This window comes from Asparagus officinalis, chromosome 2 (genome assembly GCF_001876935.1).
Source record: "Asparagus officinalis chromosome 2, Aspof.V1, whole genome shotgun sequence".
NCBI classification, from domain to species: Eukaryota; Viridiplantae; Streptophyta; class Magnoliopsida; order Asparagales; family Asparagaceae; genus Asparagus; species Asparagus officinalis.
Genome location: NC_033795.1, coordinates 1,096,143 through 1,113,094, shown reverse-complemented (window position 1 = coordinate 1,113,094; position 16,952 = coordinate 1,096,143). Strand labels below are relative to the sequence as shown.

At 37.7% G+C, this 16,952-nt stretch overlaps 2 protein-coding genes across 4 annotated transcripts; both read right to left on the bottom strand.

Annotated features, from left to right (window-relative positions):
* Positions 6,243-8,290, bottom strand: LOC109829822. The gene is made up of 3 exons (XM_020396871.1): positions 7,986-8,290; positions 6,926-7,126; positions 6,243-6,831 (listed from the first exon to the last, which is right to left on the bottom strand). Exons 1-3 carry the CDS (start codon positions 8,271-8,273, stop codon positions 6,445-6,447), a joined length of 876 nt encoding a protein of 291 aa, XP_020252460.1. The 5' UTR covers positions 8,274-8,290; the 3' UTR covers positions 6,243-6,444.
* On the bottom strand, positions 10,056-15,066 carry LOC109829821 (serine/threonine-protein phosphatase PP1-like). 3 transcript variants are annotated; one of them, XM_020396870.1, is made up of 5 exons: positions 14,781-15,065; positions 12,666-12,749; positions 12,190-12,341; positions 11,882-12,106; positions 10,056-10,393 (listed from the first exon to the last, which is right to left on the bottom strand). In XM_020396870.1, exons 1-4 carry the CDS (start codon positions 14,980-14,982, stop codon positions 11,918-11,920), a joined length of 627 nt encoding a protein of 208 aa, XP_020252459.1. In that variant the 5' UTR covers positions 14,983-15,065; the 3' UTR covers positions 10,056-10,393; positions 11,882-11,917. The 3 variants fall into 3 exon arrangements, with proteins under 3 accessions (XP_020252459.1, XP_020252458.1, XP_020252457.1); XM_020396869.1 differs by having other exon boundaries at positions 10,056-10,403; positions 12,190-12,749; positions 14,781-15,066; XM_020396868.1 differs by having other exon boundaries at positions 12,190-12,749.

Genomic DNA, 16,952 nt, shown 5'->3' with positions numbered 1-16,952 from the left:
CATTATAGTTAACAGTTTATAAATAACAGTTAACAAATAATAATTAATAGTTAATAAATTATAAATAACCGTTAACAAATAATAATTAATAGTTCATATAGTTAATATTTTAACCACAATATTTAGCATGTTAACTCTTGTGTTTAACATGTTAACTCTTGTGGATAACATGTTAAATATTGTGGATAACATGTTAACGGATAATGGATCAATTTACCAATTAAAGTTAACTGTTATTTCAGTTAACTTTAATTGGTAAATTGATAATTATATTCAGTAAACTTTTAACTATAATCCATTATCCGTTAATTGTTATTTGTAATCTATTATCCGTTAACTGTTATTTCGGGTCATATACACGTTAATATAGTTCTCATTTAACATGTTAACTATAATACCTAGCATGTTAACCTTAATTGGTAAATTGATAAATATAACTGTTAACTATAATCAATTATATGTTAACTGTTATTTATAATTTGTTAACTATTAATTATTAGGGAAAAATGCTTCCAGCCCCCAAAACTAATGAAAACAAGCTTCCCCCTCCCAAGACTTTTTCAACGCTCTCAAAACCCCCAAATTCGTAACAAATATGCACTGAGCCCCCAAAACACAAAGACCAAGAGTATTAAAATTTGAAGACCATAATACCCTTTCTCTCTCTTTTTCTTTCTTTATCTGTGATGATTTGAAAGGGTTCCTCCGTCCCTTTCCCCGATGGCGGCCGTCATCATGTCCCTCAGCAGGGTCCCCACCTCCGCGATGAGATTGCCCCCTCTGCCGTCAACCTCGCCGTCACGAGCATCGCCCCGCGCACCGGTATCCTCCCAGGATCCACATCAGCCTCCCCAACCTGGGCCCCACCATAGTAAAGCTGGAGAGAACGAAGCATAGTTAGGGTTTTTGATGAGGAGGTCGAGGGTCATGTTGAGCTCCACGCGGATGGCCGGGAACGTGACACGTGGAGAGACGCCGGTGACGGCGAGGATGAGCAGGAGGAGGTGATGAGCAAGAGGAGGATGACGAAGTTTACGGCGGCGGTCGTGGTGCATGTGCGTCGGATTTTCAAAACCTGGATTTTGTTTTAGGTGGTGGGCACTTGCTGTGATTTCGTGGCTTCCTCGGTTCGTTTTGAGATTGAGGAGGTGCAAGAAGGAAGTGGGTCATGTTAGTGATTTTAATATTTTTTTTATTTTTTGAAGGGTTAATTGAGGAGGTGGAAGAAGGAAGTGGGTCCTGTTAGTGATTTTAATCTTGTTTTTTTTGTTTTTTGAAGGGTTAATTGTTGGTAATTTTCTTTTTTCTTACTGATTTTTTGTAAGATTCGGAAACATATATAACAATATATTTTTAGAAAATGAATATTTCACTTTTAATTTTTAGGGAAATTATAATAATATTTCACTTTTAATGAGATTTTCAAAAGCCAAGTGATTTACGCGTTGGTTGTGAAGGTTACGCGTCGCTTGTTAAGGTTACGTGTTGCTTGTTAAGGTTACGTGTTGGTTGTTAAGGTTACGGGTTGCTTGTTATGGTTACGGGTTGATTGTTAAGAAATTTTTGCATGGAACTGATGATGGCTACGATATTCTACAAACCTTATTCCGGGTTACGGGTAACCTTATTGCTAAGAGCCTAAGAGCCTTGTTGCCAAGGTTACGTGTTTGTTGTTTAGATTACGGGTTTGTTGTTAATGTTACGGGTTTGGTTGTCAAGGTTACGGGTTGATTGTCAAGGTTAATTTCACAATAAACATGTAACATTAACAACAAACGCGTAACCTTGACAACAAACCCGTAACCTTGACAACAAACGCGTAACCTTAACAACGAATATTCTAATTAGTTGTAAAATTAACCTTAACAACAAACCCGTAACCTTGACAACAAACGCATAACCTTAACAACCAACCATTATTCTTAACAACGAATATTCTAATTAGTTGTGAAATTAACCTTGACAACAAACCCGTAACATTGACAACAAACGCGTAACCTTAACAACCAACCCTTATCCTTAACAACAAATATTCTAATTAGTTGTGAAATTAACCTTGACAACAAACCCGTAACCTTGACAACAAACGCGTAACCTTAACAACCAACCCTTATCCTTAACAACGAATATTCTAATTAGTTGTGAAATTAACCTTGACAACAAGCCCGTAACATTGACAACAAATGCGTAACATTAACAACCAATCATTATCCTTAACAACGAATATTCTAATTAGTTGTGAAATTAACCTTGACAACAAACCCGTAACCTTGACAACAAACGCGTAACCTTAACAACAAAAGTGTAATCTTAACAACCAAAATATATATACATATAAATCCCAACGTGTAACCTTAACAACAAACACGTAACCTTAACAACAAATCCGTAACCTTAACAACCGACCACTAATCTTAACAACCGACGACAAACCTTAACAAAACACAATAGGAGACAAATAATCAAACTTCAGGCTTAACATAGATTCTATTTATGCCATAAAGGAAAACATATCTCAATACTAAAACCTCACACACGCATAAATTAATTCGCATCCATCAAAGAACACCAACAACAAACTACAACCCACAATCAAAGATACTCTTTTTTTATTCCCACATACAATAACACTATTATTTAGTAAAAACAACCTGAAGCAAAGAAACAAGACAAATGCTACCTAAGTGGTGAGGATGGGGGGCATGTAATCAGACTTGGTTCAAATAACACGAGCCTTTGTATCGGGGAAAAACTCCGTCCTTGGGAGCTCTGTAACAACTCCTTCACTGCTTACTCCAATGGGATAGCTAAGTAAATGTCCAGGGAGATCGCGTTCCTGAGAGTAGAGATCCCAGTATTTGTCAGCGATACGCTTCACTTTCTGTACAAACTCGACGCTCTCTAGATGGAGGAAGAAATCAGATCGTCAATGCCGGGGAGACGGACTGCTCGATGATGGCGACGTTGATGTCGGGGTTCTTGGAGAGCTCGTAGGCGCAGGAGAGGCCGACGGATTCGCCGCCACCGCCACCGCCGCCGCCGCCGACGGTGTTAGCGTAGGTGATTATGTCGGACATGTAGCGGCGGGTCATCTCGCGGGAGACGATGGATTCTTTGATGGGGCGGAAGCAGATGGAGGAGAGGTCGTAGGATGTGGAGATTTGGGGGCGGAGGATGACAATGATAGGGAGGAGAAAGATTGGGTTTTGAAGGCGGAGATGAGCTTGAGGCCATGGAAGGAGGAGAAAGAGAGGAGGTTGCGGTGGTTAGGTTTGGAGAGGAAGGAGGATGTGACAATGGAGGGTATTATGGTCTTCACGTATCTTAATTTCTTGGGTTTTGTGTTTTGGGGGCTCAGAGAACACAGAGTTTACTTTTGGGGGTAAAACACACGTTGAAAAAGTCTTGGGAGGGGGAAGCTTGTTTTCATTAGTTTTGGGGGCTGGAAGCATTTTTCCCTTTTTTTTCGTTTTTTTTTTTTTTTGATTGAGAGAGTATGTGATCTGAAAGTAGGCATCTGGCAATAGATCAATATCCTTATTATTTAGCCTGTGATCGCGATTCGTTATATTGTGCATAAAAAGTAAAAAAGAGTGATTAGTGTACGATAGAACCGAGCTATTAGATTTAGAATGAAACACGACAGATGGAATATTAACAAGTGATCTTGAATCAAATCTGTAGAAGAAAGGATCAGCCTTTTTTTACCACGAATCCCCGGTAAATATCGTAACATATATATATATAGCCTTGTGCTCCAAACTGGCCAACCGAAACAAGATTCTTCTCCAGCTTCGATACATGTCTGACACGTTCTTCAAATTCCACTTAGAGCCTTTCATCATAGATTTGCATGTCACCTCTTCCCACAATACTACAAGGATCGTTATCTTCCAAGTACATTTTCCCAAAGTCCCCTGCTACATAGTTCTGAAGAACCTTCCTATTAGCAGTGGCGTGGAATGAGGCTCTCGAATCAATAACCCATGAATCAGAATCGTTGTCTATAGCAAGGATCAAGGCATCTTGCACGATATGAGCATCATGCTCATTCATATCCTTCTTTGGTGCTTAATTTACAGACTGAAGACATATGGCCCTCCTGGCCGCAGTTCCAACACTTCCCTCTGATAGGCCTCATCTTCGAGTTCGACATTTTCTTCTTCGACTTTGATCGATTACTATTCTGGTTACCCTTATTACGGCCTCAGCCTCTTTGTTCGAAACTTAGGGCTGAACCTGAACCTTCTGATTCGTGCGATTTTCTTCTAACCTCCTGGATAGAATCATACTAACAACCTTGTTCAGCTTTAACTTCTCCTTCCCTGCTGAGTTGCTAATTGCGGTCACGTAACCTGCCCAACTATCCGATAACTACGATAGTATCAGTAGAGCCTGCACTTCGTCATCAAACTTGATGTCGACGGAGATAAGTTGATCAACTATCGTGTTGAACTCATTGATATGCATCATGAAGGAGCATCCTTCTGCCATCTTGAGGTTAAACAGTATTTTGACAAGATGCACCTTGTTTGTAGCTGGCAGTTGCTCGTACATTTTTACGAGTGCTTCTTGTGTTGTCTTCTCATTTAATATATTGTGTGTGACTGATTTTGCGAGCGACAATCGGATCTACCCTAGAGCCTTTCGATCTAATATTTCCTGATCTTCGTTTGTCTCATCTTTCTTCTTTCCCTTCGCTTTACCCATCAACGGACGGTAAAGATCCTCCTGGTACAAATAGTCCTCCATATGTGACTTCCAGTATGCGAAGTTTGATCCGTCAAACTTCTCAATCTTTGATTTGCCTTCTTCTGCCATAGCTATCACATAGATTTAATCCGAACGAAGCTCTGATACCAATTATTGGGGATTTGTCCTATCAACAAGCTGTCAAGTAAACCCTCTAGCAGAACATGCCCTCCGGATCTTGTATTGAAAGAAGGCAAGAAGAAATCACAGCAAATAAAAGAATACTTTGCAAGGAAAAAATAAAAGAGAGAACACCAAAATTTTAACGAGGTTCGGCAACTTGCCTACGTCCTCAGGAGCCACACAAAAAATTTTCTTTGAATATTAAAAAAGATTACAAAGCTTGCAGAGATGATCTCAAACTCCTTGAACCATGTTCATCTCACATAACCCCCCAAACTTAATTTGGGGTGTGGCTTCTTACACTTTGAAATTTTTCTCAGAAGACCCCCCTATATGTAACTTGCAAATAAGAAAAATTTTATCGTGAGAAGATGCCCAAATATTAGGAGAGGTGTAATTTGCAAATAAAGAAAATTTTATCAAGAGAAATGACCCAAATGTTAGCAGAGGGTACGTTTACGCATGCTGACCGTAAATAACAAATGACAAAATTTTAAAGTTTTTCTATCAAGGACATTTAAGATATTTGCAAAATACAAGTAGAGGGGTCATGTGAGAAAAGTTTAAAGTTTAGGGCGTTTTGTGAGACACCCAAGTTCCGTTAAGTGGTTTTCTCTAACTTTTAAAAGTTTATGTATGGTGGTCTTGTGCAAATTTCACCACAGTTCAGGGGATTTTCTGAAATAATCTGTCCTAATAAAACTAGCATTCATTGGACTCTATAAGCTTGTCAGGATTCACCTGGTTGAGACAAAACTCACTGGATTAAAAGGACCTTCCATCTTGGAGGTTTTAGGTCTACAGTTTAGATCACTATGCAATCCGTGGATGGACATTTTCAATCGAAATATAATGCTGAGATCACGTCAGATTCAGAGAATTCAATCACACTCGCTCTTCTCTATTTCTATTTTCAAAAAAGGAAAAAGTTACGATCACTCCAAATGATCAACAATAAAACTAATTTGAAAAAAGACGTCGATCAAATGACCTTAGAACGTGCAACATGCACAGATTAAAAAAATGTCTAAAATACTCATGGAAGGCTGAGGACAACATATTCGCTTGTGGAAATTTCTGATGTGATCGACTTGTACTACTCACAATTAGTGCAGAAATTAATGGAGAATCCAAATTAATCCCTGCAGGGCTAAAGGATCAATCTTTCTTAATTGTTTTTCTTAAATTAAGTTAAGAGCTCTAGAAATTACTCGATTGAAATGAAGTAGATTAATTCAACTTATATCTCAAACAAAAATGTTGTACGAGCCCTCTACAACATGGATATATTTTAGGCGTATGTACGTACGTACGTATATGCGTGTTAATTTGATAATGAGAGGGACATGCCAGTTAACAAGATTATATAATTTCTAGGAGACGAGCTAGCCTCATTTTATTGCACGAAGACTTACTAGTAGACGGCCATTAATTATATAAGTTAATAATGACATCAATCCAAGAGTTTGAAGATAAAACTCCTCGCTCCTTATTCCCTCGCAAGCATCTAGCTAGCGGCACGTACGTACGTAAATATTAATTATCACTACCCGATACACCATCGATCGATCAACTATCAAGCGCCATAATAACCCTGGCACCCTCCGCAGAGCTCCCCACCGCCGTCTGCGCACCGTACGGGTCCAAGATCCCCCACACCTCGGGCCCGTAGACGGCGATCCTACCGTCGTACCGAAGAGCCAGCAGGAACTTCCCCGCCCTGTCGGAGCTCACCCCCGACCTCCACAGTATGTCCCGTCTGTTGTACTTGACCATGAGCTCTCCCGTGAGGCTCATCGTCAGATAACAGTCGCCCGTGTCGGCGAATACCCCGGTCTGCCATAGGATTTTGAAGTCATCGTACATGTCCTCCACCACCAGGTTGCAGTCCTTCTCCTGGAGGACCAGCCGGAAGTTCTTGAACTGAATCACGATTCCGTAGGTCGCCATTGTTACCTGTATCGATCATCGAAATATATATATATGTACGTATATAAAATATTCAGGCGTATATATGTACAAGGCATCTAAAAATTAGTTAGTTAGTTACCTGTCCGGTGTAGAAAACGATGTCGGTGGTGGTGGTCATCGGAGCTACACTGCTCATGGTTACTGGGTTGTCGCTTATCCACACCTGGGGCCCATAAACGCTGAGGCCACCGGCGTAGGTTAGGAAGAAGATGTAGTCACCAAGAGTTGACTTGACGCCGCTACTCCACAGTGTGTAGTAGTAGTTGGTGCGGAGGACGACCTGTTTTTTTTTTAAAAAAAATTTATTTATTTCCCCTCAAGATCGATGGATAATAAGCTAGTAAATAAATATTTATTTTTATTCGGTGTCTAATATATATATATTCGAAGCATGTGTAGAAAATAAGAAATGTGAAATTGAGCAGGTTTAAGTGAGAGCGTCATAAACTAATTACTTTGTGATCAGGATCTAATTATTATACGGTTGACTCAAAACTTAATTTCCAGCTATATAGCGGTTAGGTGGTTTCCCTAATTTTTCAAAGCTTATTGTGGTTTTGTGCAAATTGTCCTACATACAGATCCAACCTCCTCTTCCAGGACCTCCATCTCAACAATCTCCGGCCCTCCTCCTCCTCTCCCGCGCCTCCCTCCTCTCCCTCATGACATACTCGTAGACCACATTTATTTTTCGCCCAGGGCAAAAAATAATCCTGGCTACGCCACTGCAGTTCAGGGGTAGATATAAAACTAACCGTTTATTTGATCCTCTTGAGTTCGTCAGGGGTTAATTATATACGGCTGACTCGAAACTCACTAGCTAGGGTGAAAAGGCCTTTCATCTTGGAGGTTCTAGCATAGATCTAGATACATATTAGATCCGTACGTGCATACATACGCTAATTAAATCATGCTAAAATCACGTCGGATTCATAAAATTCCATTCCAATTAATTGCCCTCCTCTTAATTAATTAGCTCGGACGTCTCCATTTCTACCCAAAATAGAAAAAAAGTTAGTTATAATCACAAACATATATAGATTGATTAATATATATATATAAAAGGAAAGAAAATATTTATATATGCTGGTAATTCATTATTATTTCATGCAGAAGAAAAAAAAATTTAAAATATTTACTTCTCCGTCCTGCTGCACGGTGAGGTAGCAGTCTCGGTACTTTGTCTGGGTGGTGTTGCTCTCCCACCTCTTCTGGCCGTGCTGGTAGATGACGAGGTTGCAATCATTTTGGAAGGTGAGCTCGTAGGGCCCGTAAGGGACGCCGTGGACCGTCATGTCGTAGCTGAAGTTTTGGCCCGGCATGAAAGTTTGGCCGGTGTAAATGGCGTAGTCGGCGACGACATTAATTGGGCCGAAACCAGCGAGGCACACGAGAGCCAAGGTCAACGCAACCAAGCTGGTCTCCATGTTTTTTTTTTTTTTTTTGAAATATGATTTCAATATGTTAGAGTTAGTAGTGGCACATATATACACACGGAGGTGGAGGATAATTTGTTTTTTTATTAGCAACGTGAGCTTCGCGTGGCTGAATAGAATATTGAGCACTAAGATACTATACCTCATAAGTTTCACTCTCCTGGATTTCACATGTTAAAATATTTCTACCCAAAATACCCTCAAACATACGCACATATACGTACATGATCACATAATCGGCATGTTAATACCCTCAATTTTACATATGTGAAATTTCTATCTGAAAGTTCCCATATAACGTTCCTATGCTAATTTTATAGCTTTCTGTCTATTATTAAACTTGTCGAACTCATCGTAACGTGCACTTTTCAAGATTTGAGGGGCTTCAATGCAATTATTGAATATGTAAGGGACTGATATCTAAAAACGAAAACCTTAGTTTAAATTTTTTTTCATTATGCTTGAGCGAGATTGTCAATAGAAATCACACGCTCGAGTTTTGCGGTGTTGTGTATTTGATCATTGTACACTTAAAAACTAGTGAGCGAGGCATCGCTCTTCACCGATAAGCGTTCTTCTAATATGACAAACGGCAGTGGGCTGGCCCACTCGTTGGTCACGGGTGGTTTTGTCTCTTCCCAGCTAACTCGTTTTCGTCCCGGCCCACTTGTCTCGTCTTTTTTTAATTATTTGTAATATTAGAAGAACGCTTAACGATGAACGGTCAAGAAGCGACGCCTCGCTCACTAGTTTTAAAGTAGGAGGTGCTCCACTCATAATAACTAGTATGTACCCCGTGCAAAGCACGACAACTAATTTTTTGTATCATTGTATTTTAAATTTATATCACTCTAAGTTTTAATATATTTGATTTGATTATTGTACAATTAAAATCAAAAATCATAAACCATATAAAAATATATGTTACAAAAAATATTATCATCTGATGCTCATACATTCTTATTCTAAAGAATATAAGGCCAACTCTAAATTTCCTAGTTTAAGAATATAAAATTTAATATATTACTAAATTAGCTAAATATCTCTTTCCAAAGTTTTGTCAATGACAAAATTTTGCAGCCAATTACTATTCAATAGGTCAATTTATTTTGTATCTCGAGGGAGGGTTATTTTGAAAAAGTAAAGTAGCTTAAATTGGTCTTGCTATTATCTATTTCTTCATCTGTCATTTTTCTTGTTCTTCTACAAAAAAAAGTAAGTCTTTATATCTACAAATAAGATGAAATTTAGCTAATATATTAGGAACCTATATTGAAGTTTTGCCTAAACTTTAACTCCAACTTGATCCAAAAGGATAAACACATAATCAAAATGAAGTGCTGAGTTTCATCTTATTTGACCATGTTACTAAAAGACTATCCAGAAATGACAATGAAATATTATCCCCAAAGACAAAAATTATCAAATTCCACAGTAAACAATGTGCCCATAACAAATATAGTCGATCCTCGGATTTCTACGCTCACTTTGGTTAAAGAACAGAAAGAAAACAAAAAGAATTCTTGAAAACAAATTGTGTATCATACTTCCGTCAATTGGAAGAATTTTTTTTTAAAAAAAAACACTTCAAGGCACATCAGATTAATGAGCTCCAGAGTCCAGAGACACCAAAAGACTAGCATTCGCTTCATAAAATCCATATGAAATAAAGATGATGTCTCCAGTTTTATATTGGACTTTTCAAGCATATTACCTCTGATGGACGCGACGTGCAATTTGTCATCATTCTGCAGCACTAACACAAACACTCAAAGAAGTAAAATGATGATCTAGTAGACTGGGGGGGAAAACACCTTGAATGTGATGAAGCATTTATAAGTACAGCTGGGTTATTTATCCACCTTGGACAGAATCATTGTATGTACACCTGCATCATAGTTCTACACACATATAAGGGAAAATGATGTGCATTTGCCATGATGAATTGCTTCCAGAAGGAGGTAGGCTTAGCGACTGAGAGCATACTGAAGAGATAATTTAGGCTGTGCCCGATGACGACGGTACAAAATTCATTCCTGTCGACAGGAGAGCAGATCTGCAGCTCCATAATCATTTCGAGCTTGCATTTCCATGCGTCTAGCAAAATATCACTGCAACAAGCTGGAGAGGTTTAACCGGTAATGAAAAAGTAAATTGATAGGTTGTAAGAAAAAAAAACACGATGACAGAGGAACCAGAGAAAATATAATAACGAAAAACAAGATTAAGTTCTCTAAGAGACCATAAGTCAAAGTAATAAGGAAAAACAAGATAAGTTCTCTAAAAAAGACTATAAGTCAAAAGTAATAGATAACTCAAGGTACAAACCACCGTTGTCAGTACGATATTATACTTGTGCACATCAAGACAGACACTAAATGCTTGAACATAGGACTCACAGCTGGAGATTCATAAACTATGATGAATGCACTTCAATTACATTAGAGGCTTGGTGAAATTAGTAATTGCCATGTGAAGGGGCTAGAATAGATGAGACTAGACACAAAAGGAAATGCTCCAAAAAATTATCCTGGTTAACTACTTTCCTCATACGACCAACATACAAGATGTAAACCATGTAATGCAGTTTAAGAACAATTCAAATGTTCCTATCCTATAAGTTAGACTATTCTGTTTCTTACTTCCAGACTACCCACTAAGCTGAAGAAACTATAGTGATACATTTTTTTCCATTGGCGTGTATGGTTAGAGAATAATCTGCACGCTGAGCAACAATTTAAGATATTTTACATAATGTTATTTTCATTACTAAGGAGAGATCAGTAAGCCGCATCGAAAAGCACGCCAATCACAGGATACAACCAACCACCACCACACTACAAAAGATCATTATCAAAATGGTAGTGAAGAACACAACTAATTTGACTAACACATACGAGAATATAAATGACATCATAACGTAATCAGCAAGAAGTGAATGCTACGAGGTTGCAAACTGACACGAGTGTTCAAATGCAAGCTAGAAAGCATCTGGATTTTAATTTACACATAACACGACATTGAATGTAATGTTTAAGAAATGAGATTTTCTACACTCTTTGTATGATGTATTTAAGATATTATGTTAATAAACATGAATTATTGAACCGATTGAATAAAATTTCAAAACTTGAATGTCAATAGAATGTCAAAAAGCACTTGACAAAATCATCAATTTGTCATACCGTCTTTCCGAAAGTCACCAATACTTGACATTGCTAATCATTCAAGTCAGTACAGCAAATATGATTTAGGATTAATGGACATCTGTTATGAGACAGTTAATTAGAGACAGATCAGAGGGCATCAAACTGAATCCTTGCTAAAAAAAATAAAGCACAAAACAAACTTTGCATAGATTATGGCCCTTCCAAACAGTGAGATATCCATACACTTTTCAACAACAATAACAAACAAAATCTTATCTCAAACTATGGGGATGTAATACCTCTTGTAGTTCCCAATACATAAAAGAATGGGAAGGTGTAGAATGAAAATGGACATGAAAACACCATTAAGTGCCTATTGTGTTTGCATCCAATTGATAGAACATAAACATTTTAAGAAAGCAAAATAAAGGTATAGACAGATCAACTAACCTTGGGCAGAGTAAAGTAGACGGGGTTTTGTCATGATCATATTCTTGTCGACATCATAAAATTTGGCTTCTTTTCTGCAGGCTTCAGAATTTGAAAAGAGCACATCAAGGTTTCATCAACACTCATCATAGCACCAGCATTATCAAATTCACCACAATAGTTTGGCGCTGAGAAAATAGTGACAAGTTGTCTGTCAGCAAAGAACTCATAGCCATCCTCCACAACCTGCAATTTTCCAAAAAAGAAAAAATTTAGCCAAGACCCAAAGTTACTCAGTAAGTTAGAAGTAAAGAAGAATGATTTTAGACCTGATGCGCGCGGCAGACAAGATCCAGGTCATGTTTTGATAAGAACTCAGAGACCTTGTCAGAACCAAAAGTGTAGGAAACACCTCTATCATTCATTCCCCAGCCTTGAACTTCTCTTCCAGGATCGGACCAAAGTAGATCACAGAGTAAACCTGTGTCAGGAACATCAGTAGGACGAGTTAAGCTTCTAATTTGGTCCAGGTTTGACAGATCTGGGGAAAGGCCACCATGCATGCATAATATTTTGTCATCTATAAGAGCAGCCACAGGTAAACAGTTAAAGCAATCAGTGAAAACCTTCCATAGTCTCACATTAAACCGACGTTTACATTCATCATAAAATCCATATATCCTGTTTATAGAAGCACATTCATGATTTCCTCTCAGAAGAAAGAAGTTCTCAGGGTACTTGATCTTATAAGCAAGAAGAAGACATATTGTTTCCAAGCTCTGTTTTCCGCGGTCCACATAATCACCTAAAAATAAATAATTCGCATCAGGAGGGAAACCTCCATATTCAAATAACCTCAAGAGATCACTGTACTGGCCATGGATGTCACCTGAAAATGCATTTACAAAAAAATGAGAGAAACTGAAGAACAATAGCAACAAAACTTACGATTGTTAAGGCACGACATAGATATTTAAATCAAGATTTAATAAAGAAAGTTACATATCATAATAAGAATACTACACGTAGTAGCTCATATTAACATACATTTCAACAAAGTAAGTCAGACAATCCATTTGACAGCAATGACTAGTGTCTAGCATGAATATAATAGTAGAAGAAAAAATCATCTGTGAATAAGCCTAAAGTTAATTTGTGAGTCTTCATTCATATGAGATTAAGTTGCATGAGTAGGGGTACCTGTATGGTTATAGGTATGGGACACAAAATTTGTAAAATATCAGTACCAGGACACTTCTATATATATGCATGTTATGTGTATCTAAATGTATTAAATTAATAATTTACATAAGATCAATATTGTTTTTTCATTTACATAAGATCAATGTACAAGAAATAAATGTGAAGTGCAGGATATGCAGAAGTGTACAAGGAGTGCTTTAATTGAAAACATGCATTATATAATTGAGAATACGCTTGAATCAACATATGCATATATTCAAGATGTGTCCAAGAAGTTTCGATATGGGTATGAGTACATGTAGGTGTCGGGTACAGGTACGACTGCCTAATAGAAGTACCTAAGTATGAGAGAATACAGTCAATAGGTTGTATTATTTGTTGATCATCATATATTTCTTGTCTCGCAATCAGGAAACAGAGATAAACAACTAAAATTATGCCTCAACTGTTTATACACCATTAATAGAGGTGCAGCATATATTATACTTTTTAGATGAAAATATCCAAAATGCTAGTGCGTGTCAATGTTCTCTGAAATTTTTGCTGAAAGTTAGTCTCATACTTTGAACAGATTCAACCATCAATCAGTGAACTTTGCACAAGAAGATATATATACAACATTACCGGTCTTAAATGAAGGTTCATTGCTGCAGTTTAGTGTATGCAGTGTATCACATATCGAGGACATATTGGACAAAAAAATTCCATACTTGATGGCGGATGGCGGAGATATATCAGAGATATTAAGTAAATATCAGGGACATGTAGGCATGTGTGGATTTAAGTTTTTTTTAATTTTTTATTCCCATTGTAAGATAAAAAATATCATCACTATATCGCAAATACAATGCATGCCCTTTTAAATGCCATTTATTATTCAACTACCTTTTACTATAGAAAGAAACAAACATCATTAAAAAATAAGTTTTTTTCATATGGGAAAATGTTATTTTAACTTAAGTTTCACTGTTGTCTCAGTTTTCATGATTTGTTTCTGTTATTAGTGAAAATTTGTAACACTCTTCATTATTAATATTACTACATCAATAACTTTTGATTGTTGTTAACTGTTCCCTAACTGATTGGGTATCCTAGCTTTGCCCCTGGATGTAGCTAATGAGTTGGCGTGCCTTTTAATATTTTCCAAACCTATTTCCATTATTTTCTGTGAACATGCGACCAACAAGCATGAAAGATAAATACTAGAGCTTTGTTTCCTTCAAAACTAAAATGGAGATGATGTCCTAAACCCATTCTACTGCCCTGATTTATCTTTAAACTCCCCCACTCCTAAAATCAGTGACACACCCAAGACAACCAAACATAACTTATCTTTGGAACTAGATTCAACATTTGATCTTTTTATTATAGCATTTTAATTAATAATGTAACAGTTTAACAAAGATCAAACTATAGCAGTTGACCATGCTTCTTAGCAGATTAAAGCAGATTTTGGTTTTAAAAAAATCAGATTCGATGTTTTGTTGGGTGTATGAATGATCGTGAAAGTTAACGTTCACAAGATCACTTTTTTTTTGCAAAGAGTAAGCTAATCAAATTGAGAAAGTTAACATTCAGTCTAAATACTCACATAAACGCGCGCACACAAAAAAAAGACATAAATTTTAAATTTGAAACGATAAATTCCAAGGCACAACACAAGAATCCACTGATCATCAAGAGTCCAAAACTGTACAAAGAGGGAGGGGAATCTAACCGCAGATCTTGATCGGTGCCACGAGCTCAACGAGATTGGGCTGCTGGAGGAAGATCTCCCTCGATGCGACGCAAAGCTGACGGATCTCGGCCTCCGATAGCTGGACTTGCTTCCCGGGCCTCGCCGATCGAACCTCCAGCAACCTGCTGATGATGTCGTCGAGAAGCGCAGGACCGATCGATTGCCCTTGCGTCGCCGCCATAACAATCGGTGAAGGGATCAGAAACAAAACCCTAAGGGCTTGTTTGGATTGAGGGGAATGAGGGTGAAGGGAAGTTAGGGAACCATTCACCTCCATTCGTCTTGTTTGGGAACACTTAAAGACGTGAAGTTAATTCACCCTAGTTCCCTTTGGTTCACACCCCCTAAGGCCCCGTTTGACAAAGAGTTAATGAAGAGGGGTTAAAGAAAAGGATTAATGTACTTAGCCTATTTGATAATCCGAAGAACTAAATTATTAACCCGTTAAATAAGTTTTATTTTAGCCCTTATGATCAGTTTTAGTATTTGGGAATAACAATGATTTTGACTATTTTCTTTATAATTAGAAGGGTTAACTCTTATTCCATCTAAATAGGAGTATTAGTAAACCCCTCATTTTGAGGGGTTAACTCATTTTAACCCCTCTAGAGGGGTTAACTTAACCCTTCTATATTTTTTATGTTTGGCAAATTATGGAGGGTTAACTCACTTTAACCCTTATATAAATTTGTTGTGTTTGGCAGGTTAAGAAGGGGTTAAGTCTCATTAACCCCTCACTTAACCCTTTGCCAAACGGTTTGGCAGGTTAAGAAGGGGTTAAGTCTCATTAACCCCTCACTTAACCCTTTGCCAAACGGTACCTAATAGTATAAAATTTGTTACCCCAAATTAGGCTGTAACCAAGGGGAAGGGAACTCCCTTCCCTTCCTTTCCCTTCCCTTCTCCCAGTTTCCCTTAACTTTCCTTCACCCTCTACAAATCCAAACAGGCCCTAAGTGTTCCCAAACAAGGTGAATGGAGGTGAATGGTTCCCCTAACTTCCTTTCACCCTCATTCCCCTAGATTAGTTTTCTGCTGGTTATTTATATATGAGCTCTGCTATATGAACCCGAAATATGGGACTAATAGAAGGACATGTGAGATGTCCCCTCCTATTGTATAATGATATGATCATTATTAATGATCTAAAATATAGGACCAACAGGGGGATTAGTAAGGTGTTCTCCTCCTATTGTATTATGAGGTGATCATCATTAATTATGGTCACCTCATTATGCAATAGAAGCGGGACACCTCACATGTCGTGCTATTGATCCTATATTTTGGGTTCTTGTAACAAAGCTTTTTATATATTTTGGCTCCTTCTTGGTATTTTGTTATTATCTTTAATAATATCTTAAGGGGACGGAGGTGCCAATGCTTATGGGATATTTTTTTTGTGTTTTATTGGGTTTTATTTTTCATTTTTAATTATGGGTAAAAAGGTATTATCTGTTTCAATTCAAAGCTCAGAGGATTTTTCTTCTTCTTTTCTTTTCTTTTTAACCTTTTCGGTGGGAAAATGACGATTAAAGAATAGTATTTGAGACGGATCGTTTCGACTACAGAACGAAATCGGTGGCAACTCCCTCTCAACTAAACACGTTTTACAATTCTAACCCTCGATGAATACAGAAAGCCACTGAGTTAACTATTAAGTATTAACCTGAATAGCGAAATCTATGAAAGAGGAATATTATAGAGCTGGAGAGCAGAATAAAAAAAAATTTGAATTGTTTCCATCGAAATTGGTCCTTAGAAAACTTATCCAGGGTCTACTATTCTCCGTCAAGTTTGTCCTCCCTTTCCAAACTCATTCTTAGCAAATCCTTTGAATAAGTTTCAAACGAGCAGCAGCAGGCAGGCAAGCCAGCAAGAACACTATAAACTTGGGTAATTCCTCTTCTCTTTGTACTTAGCTATTATCATTCGGCGGTGCGATAGCAATTTTGGGGAGGAGCTTTGAATGATAGCAACAAATACGAAGCACCAAGCCTGAAAAATTTCAACAAAATCGCAAGCAAGACTATAAGGTACAAAAAAGTCATTCGCACAATACTCGGACTGAAGGTGCAGAGGACTTCAAGGAGATTACATGTATTTGGTCTTTCTCAAATGGGAGCTACACCAAACAAAGGTGAAAGAACAAAG